Source organism: Paroedura picta, chromosome 11 (assembly GCF_049243985.1).
Source record: "Paroedura picta isolate Pp20150507F chromosome 11, Ppicta_v3.0, whole genome shotgun sequence".
NCBI lineage: Eukaryota > Metazoa > Chordata > Lepidosauria > Squamata > Gekkonidae > Paroedura > Paroedura picta.
This window is the reverse complement of record NC_135379.1, coordinates 7,404,323-7,425,696: the sequence shown is the minus strand read 5'-3', so window position 1 is coordinate 7,425,696 and position 21,374 is coordinate 7,404,323. Positions and strand designations below refer to the sequence as shown.

General features: G+C 43.7%; 1 protein-coding gene across 1 annotated transcript in view; it reads left to right on the top strand.

Moving 5' to 3' along the window:
- Positions 1-21,374, top strand: part of PTPRN2 (protein tyrosine phosphatase receptor type N2) — a 532,892-nt gene that overhangs the window by 499,720 nt on the left and 11,798 nt on the right. Inside the window, exons 19-21 of the mRNA XM_077303428.1 lie at positions 421-587; positions 7,048-7,101; positions 9,043-9,107. Coding sequence (XP_077159543.1) covers positions 421-587; positions 7,048-7,101; positions 9,043-9,107 — 286 coding nt within the window. The remainder of the gene's footprint in view (positions 1-420; positions 588-7,047; positions 7,102-9,042; positions 9,108-21,374) is intronic.

Here is a 21,374-nt window from a genome sequence, read left to right as displayed (position 1 = left end):
AATAGAAATGGCCACCTCATTTGAGGGAGCGATGCAAAGGCCCTGGTTGATTGACCAAGCACTGATGTGTTACTTTGCTTACTTAAAATGTTTTAACCCTGTCTTTCCTGTTTTAGCACAAGGCAGCTATGCTGTTCTAACAAACAGCAGCGGCCTTCGATTAGCCAAACACAGGCTGATTTAATTATGGCTGTTCCAATCCTAATCCAGTGGCAAAAGAAAAAAAATGTCTGATTGGGCAATCTGCAATGAGTGCTGATCGTGGATCTTGCACCACTGCGCCTTCTGAAGACTATGGCGTGCATCTCTTCAGTACATTTAGCCGCATCTGATATATACAATTCATACAAGATGAGTTCTGTGTTCCTTTTGAAATTCTAGTTTATCCCTTTCACCTTTTTTTTTTTTTGCAAAATGTAGGTAAACCTGGTCTCCGAGCACATATGGTGTGAGGATTTCCTTGTGAGAAGCTTTTACTTGAAAAACCTTCAAACCAATGAGACTCGAACCGTGACCCAATTCCATTTCCTTACTTGGCATGACCAGAAAGTTCCTGGTTCCACAAGGTCCCTACTGGATTTTCGCAGGTACAGCATGAAACACTGATAGCTGAAATAATCTCCTAAAAAAGCACCACATAGCAGAGGAGGGGTGCCCCTTGGAAACTATTGAATTTTGCATGAGCTGATGAGGTAGTTCCGTCTGTTCCTCATAGATGCTCCTCTGGTCTATGACTGTATCATGGTATTGGGAGACTATTCCTGAGTTCCTTGTTGGGTCACTGCCTGGGTGTCCATGTTTTAAAATGTCATGCAGGGTTCTTTTTCTAACTCAGACCAAGCGAATGAGTCCTTTGTGTGTTGGGCTGGTGCTGCAGAAATGGGAACAGTGAAGCTACAGATGGAGGTCATGGTGCCAGTGTTCAGGGCTCTGTTTATCAGTACACAAAGCTAAATTTGTAAAAGTATCATTAATGTACACATTTATTTTATTTATAGATTTGGAAACTAAAACAGTAACTGAGCCTGGAAGGAATGGGAAGGGGAGGGGCCCCAGGTGGGCATGCACACAGCTATGGTTCCCAACCATATTCTGCACAATTGGGCCATTTTGGGGGTTTCTTGACACCTGAAGAAAGTTTCAGGGGTTTCTCAGTAGTAAAAAAGTTAAGAGAGGCTCCTCTATATGTCCCATCTACCTGTGCATCTACCTGTTATGGAACAGTGGATTTTGAGTGACAGTTTCTTATGTGAGAGAATACCAAGCTGTTCTTTAACAGATCTCTGAAACAGTTCACATCACTTGACTGAAATGTGCAGTCTGCAGTGATCATGCTAAAATTCTTCCAAGTGATTTTATTATTATTTAAAAATGCCTTGGAGAAGATTAAACTAGTGCTTTGTATACACATTCTTGATACTTATTCCTCATCAAAGGGCACACTTTTCAATTAAGAGAACTTTTATATTGCTTACACTTGGCCTTCCCCAAAGACTTCTAGTTTCTGTTCAAGGATGCAGGCTTGGATAGGCAAGTTCTGTTCCACTAATAAGGGAACTGTTGAAGGCTTCCTTGTATTGGAGAATAGCGATTAGGATCCCACCCATGGTCTTCAGGTTTGTGCACAGGTTACATTTTTGCAGCACCAGCATTGGAATGGTTGCCATCTGTTGCCATGTTCCATTACCTAATCTCCTCCCTCTCCCCCTCCCAAGTAGATTTCTGCTTGCTTCAACTGAGTTATCTTTAGCTATTGCTTGGATGCAGAATAGTGGCGTTGCTATAGCCACCAGTGGGTGCAGCACAGAAGCTCTCATTCAGAACTTCTGAATATTTATTTATGAATCCGATTGATAGGCCTCTCATCCCGAAATGTAGTGAAATACCATGGGGAGTCAAAGACCTCAGTCTTGGTAGTACTAAGGAGTGGGGAAAGCGATTGGAACGCAGCTGGTTCTAATATTAAAATAAACTTCAGTGCAATTTACATGTCATTCTGTGGATGCACTTCCTGCCTGAAGCAGACCACCAAGTGTATTCATTCAAGGACAGGTGGCATTTTGGCTTTTCATTCAAAGGGAATCCACAGTGCTTTGTTTCCCTTAAAACAACCTATAAAACCATTTTACAGATCTAAACTCTTTTGTAAGATGGTTGATGCGCTATCCTCTCTATACGGCACAAGGCTTTTTACGGGATGTTCCTTTCTCGGTGTTGTTGATTTTTGCCTCTCCAGTCGCGGTACAGAAGCGGTGTGTCTTACCATTGACAAAAGGAATGCCAACCCTATCGATGAATGTTTCACAAATTTCAAAAGAATTGCACTATGCTATACAGTATGACCCCTCCCATCCCCTAATTGTCCATGTTTTGTTGTGTATTCAACATGTTTATATACAAATATATAATTTGTATATGTGTGTATATTTATATACTCACATGCATATGAAGCTACGGATATACACAACCAACCCTCTATGACAACCAAGAACGACCCCCCCCCCCGGCCCCCGGCCCCCGGCCCCCGGACTCTCCAAATTACCTGGCCCCAGAGTCTGTCGATGGGAATGTTGCATTCTAAGTTGACGCTAAATTGGCAAGACTTTGAAAGCCGCAAGCGTAACGCTTCCTTTGTGCCTCTGTGCTAGGCAGCGCTTCAGATGATATTGCGTTGAGTAGGTGAATCGAGCCTAGGGCGTTAAAAGCTTTTGTTGGTTCGAAATATTGTGCTCTCAGGTATCAGTCGGTGAATGAAGACAGACTGTGCTTCTCTCCGTAAGCTTAGACAAGCCGCGCAGAAGGCAGCGCTTGAAAAGTGAGGGCGCTCCTCCCGCTCAAAACACTGGTCATCTTGTGTGGTTACGGAGTCGCCATTTTATTTTTGAACAATAGACCCGTTTCCTCCGACTCTGGACCAGCTTGTTAGTCATGCACTGATAATGTGTAATTAAATATTTCTTGAGCCCAGAGGGAGCACATTTACACTTAAAAGAGACACTGCGAAGCTAAAAGATAATTAGCATCACATGTGAGGGGCTTTGCTTAAAATATATATTATGCTATCACTGCTTGCTGTGTGCAATGGCATTTACTAACACTGCTCACTTTAAAAACGGTCAAATTCTTATTTTGCCAGCTAATTAGCGGTTGCCAGTGTCATTTTTGTGATGTTGCAGCTAGTAATATAAGCCCAGTTGCATAGTCACAAAAGTGATCATTGGAAACTGTGACTCTGCTGCAGGGACAATGTGGGAAGCCCCTTTTCTGAGCCTCTAACGACCTCTGACCTATGCTTGCTGATGGTTTGCATGGTGATTTCTTTTTGGCTCACTGAGCGAAGGGTTGGTTTGTATTACTAATCATTCTTTCCTAGTTAATTCTTCCTCTGTGTGTGTATGTACGTATGTATGCATTTTTTTAATTTGTATATTAAACAATCAGAAGCATTACTTATGATTTTTCCCTCCCCTCGGACTAAACTTTGAATGAACTATCACTGCTGTATATTTCTCCAGGTTCCAAACCCATTTCTCAAGAATGGTCCTTTGTGAAATCCCTCTGTCCTTTCCTTGCGCTTTCTGAAATCAGTGCGGTCAAGGTGTTTAAATGGGCGTCAGTAAAAAAAAAATGGCAGTCCGGACAACGTGGCAGTTTTAGAGAAACAGATTGAAATATTGGAAATGCCAATGTAACAAAAATGCCTCCCACTCCCCAGCCAGTCTTCTTAAGAAGCACAGCTGCCCAATTAACACTTAACGTGCACCTTCAGTTCTGTCCGTGTTTGACTGCTGCTTGTTTGCGTCAACATGAGAAGTACATAGGGGAGATACAAGCCCACAACACTCACAGAATGGGGCAGATCCCACTGTAGGGTGGCGCTTTGCTGCAGCTCCCCGATGCGCATTTATTTGTTTTGGGTATCATACCTTATGCATTCAACGCAGCACACACTGATGTAACTGGAGTACCACGTGGAGTATAAATTGGCTTCCACTTTGTGTTGTCAGGAACAATTGTTAGCAGGGTACCAATTGGAAAACGAGACATCTTTAATCAGAGTCCTGTTTGTAAGACCAGGCGATGCTGTTTACCTGTAATGATAATAAGGAAAATACTTGCAAATAGCTCAGTTGTATTTTTTTTAAGTCTTGTGAGCCCCCCTGTGTAGTAGGAGAAGGGTGAGATAGAAATCTCAAAATAAATTAAAACTCTTCGGTCCCAAGCCAAGGCTTAGCAACCGGAAGACTCAAAGGTGGCAAACACATCTCTGCCTCTTTGTTCTCATTGACATTTCCCCCTTGCTGCCAGCCTTAAAAACTACAATTATTGTTAGGTTTGTGTCATATCATTAAGTGTCAGACCAAAGTTGCATTGATCGGAAGTGAGATTACACATTTTGGTTAAATATGGCAAATGAAAAAGTCACTGGAGCGATAATTCTGATCATATATATATACCATAAACCAAAAGGGAGGTGAGAATATGGGTACCCATGAGGATACTTCTGATCACCAAGTCGTGATTCAGTAATGGATCGGTTTTATGAGCCAGTATCGGAAAGCTGGGGGATGTCCAGTAATGAGGATGCTAAAGTAGACTTTTTCCTAACCTCTAGCCATAGACTGCATATTCCTGCCTAAATGCAATGGCTTTCCAAAATGGAGGTTCACATCTAAATTCAAGGTACATATTGAAAATTATTTACAGTAAGCATTCAGATGCTCATAATAAGGTACCTTATGGGGTTGTCCTATGGGATTTGCAAGGCAAGAGCTAAGCAGAGGTGGTTGGCCATCGCCTGCTTCTGCATAGCAACCCTGGACTTCCCTGGTCATCTCCCATCCAAGTCCTAACCATGGCTGACCCTGTTTAGCTTCCAAGCTCTGATAAGCATAGGTGAGCCTGGCTCACTCAGTCAGCTATTTTCAAACGTTACAACACTGTAAATTCTTGAAATTCTAAGTGCTTTTGTTTACAACTGTGTAACATTGCTATGCTTTGATTTAAGGAGATTAGTGCTCTAAAGTCCATAAATGAATTTAGGCTTCTTCTTTTTTTTACAAATTGATATCCAAATGGGAATTTTTTAAAGGAAATACAAAAAATATATGTAACTTCCCAGGAAAATCACTTAGCATGTTAGTATGATGAAAACAGTTTAGTCTCACTTCATACACTCTTGGACCCTTTACACACTGGGAACTTCACTGCCCCAGCTTCCATGCAGGAGCACAAATTGGGGGCGGATGAGGCGCACCGGGCCAAATGCTCCCCCGTGTGGGTGCGGGGAGAGGTGGGGCAACCTGCCACGACTAAAACTCCAGCCTGCAGCCTGGCATGAAACCCCCAGTGCGTAATTGGTCTTGGTGTTCTTTTCCTCTTTTGAATTAGCTTTGTAGCAAAAGGTTTTTGTAGGTTTTCCCTTTCCTACTTAACATCTGGTTTAGATGCTTGACATTTCTCGACGAGCAACTTATTTCACATTTAAATCCCAACTCTTGAGTGTTAACATTTCATCATTATTGCTTATCAGATAGCATTTTAAAATGTGCCCAGTAGTGAAGCGGCTTACAGTACAATTCTGTGCGGAATTAACTCCAATCTCAGGCCATTGGCTTTGATGGGCTTAGACAAGTGTAACCCCGCACAGACAAGAAACAAACTAACTAGAGGGTGATTTGCCAAAGGCTACCCATCAAGTTGGGGAAAATGGCATGTATAACTATACTAAACCAGTTTCTAATTCACTAGTACACTTTCCACAAAATAGCATGAAGAATGTTTTCATAAACGTCAAGTGATATGCTGTTCCTCTTATATGAACAATTGCTTTTATATCTTGTTATTAAATGCATTAATGTGAAGCTATGCCTAGTAATACAGATTTAGTCCTCATGTTATTGTCACAAATCTATTTTGCGTTGTACCCCAGCCACAAATTAATCTTAAATCTTTCACCCATGTGGCATCGTTAAGCAAAAATTCAAGGACTTGTATAACTTCTTAGCATTGTTATAACCCACAAGATATCTTCTTGACAGAAGCTAGATGCAGTCATTCTGGGATAGGACAAAATAGCAGGATAGGAGTGCTTTTGAACCTCTTCTACACAATCTGTGTACATGCATAAGGTTCTTGAGGGCTAGAATGAAGCGGCCTGATCCGGTCAGGGGCTCTACATGCATGAGGAACGGCCTCCACCTACCTGCCCTTAGCTGCACGCAGATAGGTGTGCCCCAATTCCCTGTCCCAGAGCAGCAAGTTGGAAGTGCGCCTATGTCCTTTTTAAAGAGCTAAATCCCATCAGTCAACTGTTAAGGAACAAACATGGATGCACCTCACTCAAACTGGCACCTCACTCCCCTTTCCCTGCTAAAGAACTAATTAGTAGGACTGCAGTATTGTAAAAGGGGGAGGGGGCTTCCTCATGCTCAGTCATGGCTACTGTGTCCATGTTGTGTTGGACCAGAGCCAGGACGCACACCGTTTCCAGCTAGTGCAAGTTATTTACATTTCACCCGCCACGAGACATTATCAAAGGGCTTCTATTGGGATGTATGGAAAATACCATTGCTTCAGTGTGAAGATGTGTGTAGAAATGGTGATGTGTGAAGGTCTGCTTGGAATATCCCAGTTATGTCACAGTGAGCTTTTACAGGGTCTAATACGATGCAAATGTATTACTGTATGGACTGTGGGATTGGTAGGGAATTGAACACTCGCCCACCCCCAATGTTTTGTTAAGGCGACTGTCCTCAACAGCGTACTCTGGCCTAGGGCAGAATTCACTGAGCACTGTGCCTTCAGCGAAATCTTTATTTATTCCCATGGATCTTGTGTAGGAGCAGTGTTTGGAGGATGGCACCCATTGTCCTGGTGAACCAAGCTGGCACAGGGTTGATTGATCTGAAGATAGCATGGGTCAGGTTTTCCGAACAAGTCAAACCATGTCTTGAGGGTGATTTAAAAAAAATATATTCATTTTTGCCTACAATCTAGGCCTGTGAAGTAACGTGTTTCTTAATGCCTGTATTTGTTTTATTACAGAAAAGTAAACAAGTGCTACAGGGGTCGTTCTTGTCCAGTAATTGTTCATTGCAGGCAAGTATCGTTGTTAAAGCTAGCCTCAAAGTGGCTAATGAGGAAATGGTATAATTTGAACCAAAGGTACAACTCGTTTTTATAGATTGATCTGTAGATTGATTGGGCCAAGCATGTTATGTAACCTTTGCTGCTGCTTAGTGCAGGCAGAGATTTCTCAATTTTCAGATTGTACAGGTTTCTCCATGAAGAGTTCTTTGTTGCACATATTGTTCAGAATTAACTGTTTGGTTCTCAGAGGTTCTTCAGGTTGTACAGATTCTCTTCAGCTCCATCAAGGCTCATTGACTTAAAGAGCCCTCAAACTATTTTTTTTCCCAGATCATGTAGAACTTTTGCTAATTTACTAGGCATAATTGCTTTGAGGATTTTTTTTTTAACAATTCATGTGCACACCCAGAGACTGATGTGGTGGAGAGAACTCAGGATTAAGAGTGTCTTTGCGTGGTTTCTTGATCTGTGTGTCAGGCCAAAGGCATTCCCATAGCCCAGTAGCTTAGACCAGTAGCTTGGACCATCCCCACCCTCTGGCATTTTGACTCCCTCGCAGATTCAAGTGTTTCCATAGTAAACCCATTGAAAAATGACTACTGTTGAGGAAACCATAGGATTCTCTGGCCCTGTCAGTTTCAAGACTCACTTGGGCTTGAGCAATATTCATAGAATTGCACTGTTTTCAAGACTCCAGTAAACCTAATGATTGAATTTTCCCCCTGTGGCTCAGTTTATTTTATTATAACTCGAGGAGAGATGCATGGTCCCTTATGTAAACTGTAATGTATACCTCACCTTATTTTTTTTTAATTCTGTTTTTGCCGCTTTAGCATAATTAATTCTGTGGGTATAAAATGTTACCTAGTAAATTATTAACCCTCCTCCCCCCCCCCAAAAGAAAAGAGCCACTTTTAAGATTTAAACATGCAGTAGCACTATAATGTCTCCTTCCCTTGCCAGTTCATCAATAACTATATTTGGTGAAGGAAATTATCAAAAGAAAACTGCTTCTGGTTTATTTCTTTTCCTTATTCAAGAATTGCACAAATATACCCCCTTTTAAAAACCAGCAGAAAGAGCAAGAAAAATTGGTTGCTTAAAATCTTAATTGTGTTTGCTAGCAGTAGACACAAAAACTATCACATTGCCAATTATAAGATCTCTAACAGCAGCGCAAACTGCATTTAGATGAGAGTGGTCTTGGCTTCTTTAGAATGCTCCATCACAGATGCATATTTCTTGTGTGTGCATGTTTATAAAAGCAGTGCCCCTAGAAATTAAAAACATCTTTCAGATGCTGCATGATTTTCTTTTCTTTACCATCATTGTAACAGCCTCCATATTAAGGTGAAAAGGGAGAAAAAGTAGTTAGCAGTGGAGCTTTTTTCAGGCCCAAATGGCTAGTATCCAATGACTGGGTAAGGAAATAATATGATCCTGAAATAACAGAAGATTTTTCACAATATAAGGGGAGACAGATGATTGAAAGGTCAGCCGGCCAAGCCATGGCCATTTGGGTGAGCTTATACACAAGGAAAAGCAGTCATCTCGGAAAGATGCTGGTCTGGTTGATCAGCTCATGAACTTGATTTAAAAAATTGGATTTCAGAAACTTAGCACTTTAAATTTCATTACTGTTTAAAAATAATTGTGGATTTGTTTCCAAATTAAACGCACCAGTGCCATTAAAGAAAAAAATGTATCTCACATCTGTACAGTCCAATTATTAAAAATAACTGCTAATCTTGTACAGATAATGAAATATTTATTTCCTTCTCACCTTGTGTCGCCCTATATCTTCTTCCTCGGCTTCTTTCTACCCCTCCTTAACGTTCCTCCCCATGTTATGCTTCTGATATGAAACCGACAGTAACTGCTTTTCTGCTGAATTATTGTGCACATGGCATTGATCAGGATTTTTCCCCCCCCCTCCCTGTCTGTTTGTAGTGATGGTGCAGGAAGAAGTGGGACCTACATCCTAATTGACATGGTTCTCAATAAAATGGCCAAAGGTGAGAATCAAAAGGGTTGCTGCTTTTTGAGTTCAGAGACGTGGCGGCGTTGTCATGGCAACACAGGCGCTGTATTCACAGAAGGACCTCGGATAGATTAGAGGCAAATTTTACCCTTGCCTGAACGTGCTTTAGAGGTTTTTTTTTATCCACAGTGATTAAAAATGAAGGAAAATTGCAACTCCCCTTAGCTGTGCATGAATGGGTCTTACACCAGTGTGGCTGGAAATGGACCATTTACATAACTTTGATTGGCAGAGTGGTTCTGAACATTTGTTTAGCACCGCCCAAATCTGAAGGCATTCACTCTCTCCCTAGATCCTGCAGCAAGTTGGCTTTCAGCTTGTCGTAACATTGAAGAGCGTTAGAAATCCGAAATGAACAAAGAGAACGCCACACCTTGATTTCCTGAAATGTTTTCGCAGTGCACTCTGGGCCGCATTTCCCCAGCGTCTTTCTACCTTGCTCCCTTTTCTGTTTACATGAAACACTCGCTTGAGGGGTTGATCGTAGTATTTATTTGAAATAAATAAGCAGACCCACTCAAATAGGTCATAGGTATTCCTGGCTTTCAGCAAAATACCGTCTGAGTTACCGTCCTTTTTCTGGCTTCATTCCTCTGCGTTTTGAAAAGAGAAACTTAGAAATCATGCACGTGAAATTATTTATTCATTTACGATGTTTATATCCTGCATTTCTACCCAGTCAAATCCCCCCCCGAAGCAGCTAACAATTTGAACAAACATCATAAAATACATCTTTAAAAACGCAGTTAACATCAGTGCTAAAATACACACGAAGCCAGAAGGGATCACTGAGGGCAGAACAAAAACGCTGCCACCTGCTGGCAGGAGGAAGTGGTGGCAGGAGGGGGACAGACGATCCCTAGGAGGGAGTTCCATAATCTTGCTGCTGCATCTCAGATGCCACCCCCAGAAAGCAGGGTACGTGAATCGGGGCCCTACAGGGTTAGGCTTCTCTCATCAGTCACCTGTTTGTCTGGAAGAGCACCACCTACTTAATTCCTGCCAGGTTTCTGTTAGACGCAGGAGCAGGGAGGAGATCATAGTATGAATATTCAGCAGCTGATCCTTGTGCATTAGAGGTCATCAGTTTGCATCGCTCAGCTAAATCAGGTCCTCTGGGTGCTGCTGCCTGGAGGCAAAAATAGGAGCTGCCTCCACGGAGGGAGGGGTCTGGTTTTAGGGGGCAGGTTGGGCCTTTCACACACCCCATATCCCTTGCTCAGGTGGTCCACCAGCAAGGTTAGATGCCGACCTGACCAGAGTTTTGCATTCTTTCAAAGGAAAACGCAGCATTTTAGATGCTGTGCCTCTCTGTACACATTTAAATACAACTCTAAATAAGGCAGAAAATAAATTAAAATACGTTTGGGAGAGCCAGTTGGTTATGCATGAGATTCTCTCCCACTTTCAGAGGGTATTACCGTGGCCTGATAAAGGTAACCCATTTCATTTTGATGTCATTCGCAGTCCTCCAATATTTTTCCAGCTTTTTTTCTCTGTAAGAACAACAGGCTTCCATGGAAACTACGCCGTCCTCCTCACCTGTGACAACGTTACATTCTAGGAAGGTGTGGCCATCTTCGGCATCCCCTTTTACTCTAGACGGGGCTTCAGAAAACTGCACAAGTAGTTCTGCGTACCTGACGGAGTCTCGCGTTTCTCAGAAAGCTGTTCTGCATCATGTGCAGCAAACTACTTTTGAAACTGAGAGGACTTTCAGAAGCAATCTTTGGTATGGGGCAGATTCTTGATGATTGGGGGGGGGAGCAGTTTGCAGGACTCCCAACAGACATCCTTGGATGTACCTAAAAATAATACTTTGGATCCCAGCCCCCAGCCTGAGAGATGCATTACTTTGGGGCCCCCTTTGAGTGATTGGGTGGACCTCTTCACCCTTCTTAAATCTAAGAATTTCTCTGACCTGAGTATTCCATTTGTCTGGCTTCTACATAATTCTTGCTAGCTGTCAGCTCAGGTAAGCCATTCAGGTGAAAGCAGGCAGTGCCACAGCATCAAACTAGACTGCTTTGCATAGCAAAGGGTAATTCCAGGTATGCCACGTGGAAAAAAAAAAACAATGAGAAGTAAACAATGAGCCAGCTTTATGGGAGCAGTGGGGAATAAATCCAATCATCATCATAAAATTCCTGGTTTGGGTTCTGCTGCTCTCAGAATGATTGATCCTTATGAACTTTGTGCTGAATTTGAGTAATACCAAAGCATAGATCTGCAAACACGAGAGGATGATCCCGGTGCTTCTATGTTGTCCGTATAACAGGCATGAATTCTGAGAGGCCCACCTTTCACTTCTCTCCCATAGGTGCATAGGAATTAGCAGAACTGATTCCATTCAGAATTCAGCGCTGTGTCTTCACCCATGTTCACAAAAATGTTTCGTCATTTATCGCTGCAAATATCAATATGACTCGTAGCTGGTCTAGTGTGTCTTGATGTCGAGACACCTTACTTGAGCTAATGAAGAAGTATTAGTTATTAACAAACTGGAAGCCCTAACATGAATTGGGGGGCAGGAATAACCTGGAAATGTGAGGCTTGAGCAGAGAAAGTGGCAAAAAACATATTGTTTTAAATGTAAATACAGATTTCTCCTTTAAAATCCTCAGTCCCACAGAGCAATTACATAGTTTTCATTGTTCGCCAGTTCTTTCTTTTGCACACATTGAGGGGCAGAGAATGAGAAGAAGAAAAAGAGGCCGATTGGCTGGTTGTTATAGGGGAGGAAAACCAATCACGATGGGGTTCCAAAATAAAGGTGGCAGGAATGAGAGATGAAAAAAGGAGCTCTCTCTTAAGTTGGAGCTGGGTTGTTCAACAGCGGTTAACCATCGGTCCCATATTTCTCAGTCGTCGTAGCTGGGCAGATTTAATTTGCCACCACCTGTTTCTTTCCGTACTGTTGATGCCCCCCATATCGGAAGGTTCTTTGTCAACAGCGGGTGATAAGAAGCATGAAAATAAACAGATTTTTATTCTAACAAATTGAGAGAGAACGAAGTATCTCATCAAAAGAGCAATTCCAGCCAGTAGGCCACCCAGCGGGCATTCAGCCTATTGTGAAGTTCAGGAATAGGTCCCATTGATTTTGAAGTCCTTCTCATCAGGCTGTATGCAGTCTTCAAAATTAGAACAAAACACAGTGTGGTCCATTTTCTTGTTTCCTAGTTGCAGACGCCATTCGGCTCTGTCAGTTCTCTCTCTTCATGGCAGCAAAAAGGGACTTCCTGGTTTTTCCAGAGGCTGCCATGTTTTCAGCCACAGTCCTGCATTGAAATATGTACAATTAATAGGCTTCATGTAGATGGTTTCCCCAGAAGGTTTGCAGCTTTGTTGTGTTGGGAAGGTTCTCAGATTTGCGGGTTACACATAAAAGAAGAAAAACAGTTGGTTTTTATACCCCGCTTTTCATTACTTGGAGTCTCAAAGCAGCTTACAATCGCCTTCCCTTCCTTTCCCAACAAAGGACGCCCGGTGAGGTAGGTGGGGCTGAGAGAGCTGTGGAAGAACTGTGTGAGAACAGCACTAACAGGACTGTAACTAGCCCAAGTTCACCCAGCTGGCTGCATGTGGAGGATCAGGGAATCAAGCCTGGCTCTCCAGATTAGTGGCCGCCACTCTTAACCACGACTCCAAGCAGGAGCAGAGTATACTTGCCTTCCGTTCGACTGTTTGCCAATGGATTAAGGAAAAATGTCTTGTAGATTCCCCCTTCTCCGTTCCTTTTCCCTTCTGCTGTTGCTCACGTGTGGCTTGTCTTCTGTTATGAGTAGACAGTGTTCCATCTTAATCTTAAATATATACAGTATTTGCTGGCATATAAGACTACTTTTACCCCCTGAAAAACATGCCTCCAAGTGGGGGGGTCGTCCTATACGCCGGATGCTATGGGATAGACATAGCTGCCCATAGTACTGTAATGTAACGTAACAAACTCTATATTTTGAGTGGAAATGTTGGGGGGTCGTCTTATACGCCGGCAAATACGGTATATATATATCCATCTCTCACATCAGTAGTCTGATGACCTGCCCCAATGCACAGAAACCATGACTGTAAGATTCCTGATGCTGCCGCTCCGTAACAGTGCGTGAGATGTAGTGGGGGAGGCTGCAGAGTCACGTGGCAGCCCCTGATAGTGACAAAAACGTTCTAGTTTGCTTTCCAAATGAAGATGGACAAGACAGGCAGATGACCGCCAGCATGTGTTCCCCAGCATCCGTTTTACAAAGCTGTTCTTCCCACGCGGAGGTAAGTGTGGGGGGCCAAAGAGCAGAGGGGTCCTGAAAGAGAGCCGGAGCCAGAGTGTACTGGCGTGGAGGGACTACGAGGCTCTGGGGATCTCTGAGTTAAATCCCCACTCTGCCGTGGAACTTGCCATCAGGATCAAAACGGAGGAGGGGAGAACAACGCACATTGCCTGGGAGCTGCTGGAAGAAGTGCAGGATAAAAAATTGACTAACTAAATCAATTACTTTTTTAAAAGCCCCCTGCTTGAGAGCAGTATAACGTGTCTGCGGAGAACTTTACTGTGAACCTTCTCTATTTCATTGCATATTCTGTTTTGCCTTTAGCATCGTGAGCTAAAAAAAATCGGCCTCTTTCACAGCAAGTTTCTCTCTGTATAGTATATGTTGGGTTACTGGGAATTGTTTAACAGCGATGGGATGGAACATCGCTCTTGCATTCCTTTTTGTTTGCATGCGCACCTAATGTTTTGGAGTTTAGCTCGATCCTGTCCAAAGGGAAGGGGTAAAGTAATGGTTTGAATTTAGAAGCGAAGTCACCTACTCCTGATCAATTAATTAATATGAACTACAAAGTTGTGGGCCTGCCTCCCCCTCTCTCTCTCTCTCTCTCTCTCTCTCTCTCTCTCTCCCCCCCCCCCCTCTCTCTCCCCCCCCCTCTCTCTCCCCTCTCTCTAAATTACCCTAAGTAATTTTAGAAGGGCAGGCTAAAAATACAACTATTATTTATTATCAAGGGCCCTATCACACAAATTGAACCTCTTTGTTCTTTGGTCACTGTGAAGTAAGTAGCCACCGCCATCACCTGTTCGTAGTTCCCACATGCCACCTACTTCCCAGTCATTAACTACATCAGCCTGGAACTTGTGAACTTGCCTTAAGTAATCTTTATTATGTGAATCTACGCAGTGATCGGCTGGGAATGAAACCCTGAGGGATTTGGTGCTTTGATTAATAGGGAGCTTTACGGAAGGATTTTCTCAGCATCCCCCCGGTAGCATCTATAGCATTAGGCTCAGGTTCACCACGAATGGCTCCTGTTCACAATGATATTCTACATATCATTGACATATTAAAAAGAAGGGCTGCCAATTTCCGGGTAGAGCCTGGAGATCTCCCACTTTCACAGGGATCAGTACTCCTGGGCTGTTTTGGAGGGCAAGCTCTGACGTTGTACCTCGCTGAGGTCTGTCCTCCGTAGGAGGCCAGCGCCATAGCGCGGAGAGGAGGGGTGGTGGCAGCGCACCAGCCCCCCTTACCACTCCATGGCTCTCGCCGCCTCGGGCTTCAATGATCACCAAGGTGGCCAAACCACACCGAAGCACACAAGCCTACCCCGAACCCTGCCGTTCCCAGATTTCTCTTTGCCGGGCCAACGGAAGATTATTTTATATTCCTGAATAATTAGGGAGATATTTTTTTCACACATAGTTCTTACGATCATACTGTAAAGAGCTTTTATAGGTGGAGCTAAGTACTAGTTTCAGTTGCCGGTATCTGCCTCATAGCATCAGTAACTGCATAGTGCAGAATTGTACATAGCGTGTCATTCAAAAGGTTGATGAAACAGTACACTGTGTGTGTATTGCAGTCTTCATAGCACTTTTGTCTGCAATATTACTCATTGGAGGGGCCATGGCTCAGTGTAGGGAGAGCTCCTACCTGGCATCCAGAAGGTCCCAGGTTCTGTTCCTTTTAACTCCAGTTTAAGGATTTCAGGTAGAAGATGCTGGGAAAGACTTTTCTCTAGCTGAGAAGAACCGCTGTCAGTCAGGGCAGGCAATGTTGACCTAGATATTTAGAATTGGAAAGAAACTTAAATGGAGAGAATCCAAAGTTAGTACATTTCCGAAAGATAGACTGAACAGTTTGCTTGAAGATCTTTAGTGGGGTGCAAACCCATCTCCTCAACTCAGTTGTTCCTTTGTTAACTACTCTTACCTTTCTCCAACATGCTCTATGTCAGCTTCATATTTTCAAATATATTTGATAGCTGGGATTCGCTGGTATGTGAGATTATTTTTTGTTTGTATAATTATATCCCACCTTTCCTTTGGGTTCAGTTACCTGGAATATGGGGTGTAGCTTCACACAGGCTGTGTTCTCATAATCACGTAATGCAGTTACCATATTGTGCTCCATCTGCTGTGTCAAATTCCATCAAAGTGGTTAATGGATGATGTCTTCTTCCCCCCACGTTTTACGTACTTTGCATGCGTCCTTTCAGCCCTGACAAGGTCCACCCTCTGACACACCAAGCCACACCCCTTGGGTTCCCCAGGTGCTCAAAAGATACCAGCTTTCTCTGATTTAGTGAAAGGACAGCTGGGGAGAGGGGTAGCATGCAGGCAGCTTGCAAATCTTGGTAACCAGACCGAAATAAGCTTAGTCGTTATCCTCCCTGGACTATATTTCAACTGTTTTTTCTCGTCTCTAAAGTTCATTGGAAATCCTTTTGCATTCATTCAAAGGGCATTTCAGTGACTCTGAAAAATGTAAATTTCAAGTAGCATTTTGATATAGTTCTAAGTCAAAGTTGCGGTGGGGGCGAATACAGATATGCCACGTTTCCACTCGTTTCAGACTTCAGCAAGAAGAGGGTGTGATGAAAGCTGTTCTGGAGATCGCATTTTTATGCATAGCGGAGTAAACCCAGAGTGTTTTCTAGCCTCCTGCTCTCAGCCACTTAAGAGGGGGATTGACTTTGTTGCCGAGGAATGCCATCTATTGACTCCATTGTCCCATGTAATGTCAAATTCCATTTTAAGAGTGGGCTCGGCGTCCCACAATGCGAGGCGAGTCATGTGAAACAGGCCGAAGAAAAGAGTAGCGGGCTTTTTCAGATTGGTCAGCCCCATTTTGTTCTTGACCTGCTCCCCTCTGCTGTTGGGGGGGGGGTGCAATTTGAAATCTCTGACCTGGCGCTTAAACGAAGGATCAAAGGGCAGAGCGGGCATCTCAGCCCTGCTGAGGTGGGCCTTTCCCAGGCTGTCACACTGTGAGACAGCCAAAGGTTTTGTTCTGACAGGAATCGAGGCCCGGTCTGTGAGGCCAGGCCCCCTTTGTCTGGCCTGAGAAGGCTGAGGCCCAGGTTGAGGATCCAGTGTTCATCAAATGATCAAAGGCCTGAAGTACAGGACATGAAATCTTTCTTTCCATTTCCTTTTTCTTAAAGAATGAATTGCACAAGTACCAAAGAATGTCATTGCCAGTGCTCTTTCTGTGGTGCTCGCGCTAACTTTAGAGTCCTTCAGTTCTAAACATTAAAATGTAAGTGCCCTTTCAATCCGGGCCCAGCTGCGAGTACCGCATCTGCTAACATGTTTTATAAAAAGGCTTTTAAGGATTAAGGCCTTCAGGGTTGTTGTTTTTTTAAGGACTTTTAAGAATAAACTTAGAATAATTTGAGTTCTCGTTCCACTCCCTGGTTTATTGGAAGGCAGACAATAATGCATTTTTTAAAATCAAGGTAAATAGGGGACCACTTAGTTTTAGCACTGAGAAAGCAGACAACAATCAATAAAACACTTTGGCTGTGCAGAGGCACTTTAAATAGTCCATGGTTAGGAGAAAAAGCTCCTTTCCCGCATAGTGATTTACTTTTCTAGGTCTGAAATGTTTACTCCAAGCTGGCTGCAGTGGAAACAAGTATGGATTCCTTCCTTTCACTTCAATTTATTTATTGCTTATGCTAGCATTCCTGCCTTTCATTTGCTTTCAAAGAATTCTCAGGTTAGAATTTCACATTTAGTAGAATTTCTGAATTTTTAAAAAAGTTGCTTCAATTAACTCAACATCCAGCTATTCCCATAAGCAAACAGCCCCATTTCACTTCACGTTTGGTTTGCATAGGAAGACTCTTCCAGTCACAGTGACCTCTACTGTTAAGCGTATTTTGTGCCGTGTTTGAGTGGAGCGCTGTGTCGAAGACTCACATGCTCTCCAGACTCTTAGTTTTCTTTGTCACTCAGAGCAGTGGTCCCCAACCCCCGGTCCAGAGACCGGGACTAGTCCGTGGATCAGTCGGTACCGGGCTGCAGCTCCTCGTCCTCCCTGGCTGCTGCCTCAGGGTTGCCCTGCCACTCTGCCGCCAGCTCACCTTTGGTGCTCTCTGGCGGCCACCATAGCTTGGGCTCTCCCTCGGTGTGGCATGGCGCAGCTGCTGCTGGCAGCGCCCCCCAGCGGGTGGCGGGAAGTCAGTGGCGCCGGCGGGAAAGCAAGTGGAGCAGGGGCTCAGGCGGCAGTGGCCACGTCCCTCGGCAAAAGACTACCCCCCCCCCCGGGCCTCAGTAAAATTGTCAAGCGTTGACCAGTCCCTGGTGATAAAAAGGTTGGGGACCACTGACTCAGAGCACTGCAGATTGTATCTGTGGAGAAATTCCTGCAGGCTCTGAGCATGTGCAGTTTTGTTTGGGCATTCATTCCCATGGACACTAGTGTATTTTTTTTACAAGGGGGCCCCTCTTCCCTCGATTTACACTGCATTTAGTTCAAAGAGCCATCCTCCGCCATATTAACCATATCCATGTTTTCCTATATTGGACAAAATAAATACCTTACCGCTAAACTTCACACTGTGGCTGAAATCAACCAAAATGCACAATTCACAGATTGAACAGGAGTGGCCCACGGGCATCAGTACAAGATATGCGTCCAGTAGGCCAGAACGGACAGTGGGATGACACAAGACTTGTGCCCCTTCCCACCCAGTGCCGCCACCTTCTCCATCCTTCCTCTCCTCCCCAGGGCACCTGTGTGCTGCTACTTCACCGTGTTCCTTTAAATCCCTTTTCAAAAGCCACCTTTCCCAACAAAGCCTTTGATGCCAGCCCTTAATCCTCATCCCTCAGCTGAAAGGAAGCCAAAGCGTGTGCAAAAGGCATCTGCAGTCACTTCTCCCTTGTTGTCTGGCGCACTGTAGAAATAGATCCTTTGAGCAGCGACTTGGATTTTTGCCTGCGTCGTGTGGTAAAGGGCAGGCTACACCAACCGTGGTGCATTAATACAGGTAGAGCAGAGCTAAACTCCCATGCCAAGAATAAAATCTTGCACAACCATTTTTTTTCCAGTTCGCCTTGATTCTGTTAATCCATCCTATTTGTTTTGAAAGAGCAATACTTGAAAGCCAGTTTCCTAGCTTCCCCGTCCAGTTCTCATATGCGTTTTGCCTGCTGGTTTTGTAGCCTCTGACTTGGCCTGAGTTATAAGCTGATAATACTGATGTTGAAACTCTTTAATTTGCCCAGTGGTTAAAACCTAGAATGACTTTTTGGGCCTCCGTTGATGTAACTTTGCTTTTAAGATCCATTTTCCTGTCTGGAGATAAACATCCATATAGACTTTGTCTTCCTGCTGTACTTTACAATGTAGTTTTAAGGGAGAGAAATCTCTGCTGGTATTGATCTAATATTTCAAAGGGATGGCACAGACATAATTATAGAGAAGTTTGAGAGGAGAGGGGGGAATCTGGCGTGTTTAAGAAGCAGCTGTCTTGCCTCCTAGGTTTTGATTTTTATTGAATTGCTAAGCCTTGAACTGTGTAGCTCATTAAACCCAGTCAGTTATCCAGTGGAAAAAAAATCTGAAATAAGTGAGGGCAGTGTGCATTTGGCTTTCATATTTAGAATTTTTTCCCTCAAGTTCATTTTTAAGGCCTCTGCAGTAAAGATGTTTTGTGTTCTTGGAGCTGTCATGGTTGTGTTTATTAAAACTAGATTTTTTTTTTCATTTACACACAAAATATTATATATGTGACATGAGGTGGTTCTGCCAGTGAGCTCGACCAGGGTTTCTTGATGGCCTTGGAATTTTCCCAAACTAGTGGGAGTTAATTAATTGTATATGTTTTTTAAATTCGTTAAATATTTATGGATGATATGACCATACATGGTCCAGTTGACCGACCACCCCCTCTCCAAATGGCCAATCATCAGCCTGGGGAGGTTGGGAAGGGGAGGGGCCCCAGGTGGGCGTGTCCACAGCTCTGCTTCCCAACCATATTCCGCACGATTGTGCGGCTTCTGGGGTTTCTCAAAGCCTGAAGAATATTTCAGGGGGTTATCAGTAGGAAAAGGGTTGAGAAAGACTGAGCTAATGTAATGTTAATTCGTGGCAAGTTAGCCAGTTTAACTCAAGTATGCAAATCTATTGATTGCGGCAAGCTTTCCCAGTAGATCACTTGCTGCAATGAAAGTTGTGCCTGGAGTCACATTTGGATACAAATGGTGAAGGTAGCAAGCTGGTTTGAGATTTAAATGATACATCTGTAATGGAAGGGGCACTATTTAAAAGAAAGGACTCAAGAGTTTTAAAACATGCCTTTTGACAGTCCATTGTGTGAGAACGTCACATAATAATGTCAGATGGGCTAACCATCAGATGATGATAAACTGCAAAATGCTCCCCCAAAGTTATGAAAGCTTGATTCAAATCCAGCAGCATCTCGGAGACTCACAAGGTTTTCAGGGTGAGCGGTTGAGAAGTCCAAGCTCCCTTTGTCAGAATCTTGAAAGTTCACAAGTCTCGTTGGCCTCTGAGATGCTGCCAGACTCAAATCTTGTTCTTCTATTGTCGACTGACACAGCTGCCTTCTGAAATGGTTCAGATATGTGCCATAGCAAAGAGTGCCAATTGTTCATTCAGAATTTTACAACAAATAAGGTCCATTGTCCTTTTTTATTCTTCTTTATTTATTCAATTTATAGACTGCCGCAGCCAGCAAGCTGGCTCATGGCGGTTCACAAAATAATATAAAACGTAAAACAGATCTCCCATTAAAACACCCCAATATTAACAACCAAAAAAACTCCCAACATAAAAATGGAGGTAAACAATAAAAGGTAAAACTCCCATGCTTCTTATGCTCCAGCCCTCCAATGGTTGGTCCAGATGTTATCCAGCGGTTGATGGTGGCGGGAAGGGACCCAGATTCCTCTTGCACAGTTCATGGCCATCTCATCCTACTCAGCTTCGGCAATGTCTCTCCTGCTGCAGCTGGTGATTTCAGAAGGAGGAGGTAGGGTGATGGCCTTGTGAAAGCTCTTCTCCTGTCACAAATGTTGCCAGCCTTTAAGATGCTCCTGGACTCTCGCTCTTTCAGCTTTCAGAATAGCCTACCTCACAGAGTGTTTGTGAGGATAAAATAGAGGTAAAGGTAAAGGTATCCCCTGTGCAAGCACCGGGTCATGTCTGACCCTTGGGGTGACGCCCTCTAGCGTTTTCATGGCAGACTCAATACAGGGTGGTTTGCCAGTGCCTTCCCCAGTCATTACCGTTTTACCCCCCAGCAAGCTGGGTACTCATTTTACCGACCTCGGAAGGATGGAAGGCTGAGTCAACCTTGAGCCGGCTGCTGGGCTTGAACTCCCAGCCTCATGGACAGAGCTTCAGACTGCATGTCTGCTGCCTTTGCCACTCTGTGCCACAAGAGGCTCATTAAAATAGAGGACAGGAGAGCTAAGTAGGCGGTTTTGGGCCCCCACTGGAGAGAAAGGCAAGGATATAAACGAATTAAAATTAGTGTCTAGATCCTACGCTCGAAAGAGTTTGTCCTTGTTTGGGCAACTTCTCTAAAGCAGCATTTGCCATAATGTGTTTTTAGCAAAAACTCTTTTTTTTTTTTTGTATGAAAGTGTTCTTTAAAAATTGATATTTGTATTAGGAGATTTCCTAGGGGGAAATGAAGAGTTTTCTCAAGTTTTGGTTTTGGCGAAGTTGGAAGAGGCATGGGCTTTAGGGAATTCTAAGAGCTGCCTAATTAGCCAAGGCTTGGGGGCCATGGATTGATTAGATGTAGGCTGTACCATGGGGCAGGAAGAAAAGGGCCTGCGGGAGGGGGGCTCACACCACTTTGGAAGCTTCTGAAAAGAATGAATTGCTGTCAGTAAGCTGCCTGAGATAGTAACTAATTTGAGAACAAGAGGTCATGGGCTCCAGCTATGGAAGAGACAGGCATATAAAGGATTTGGTCACAGTCTCTT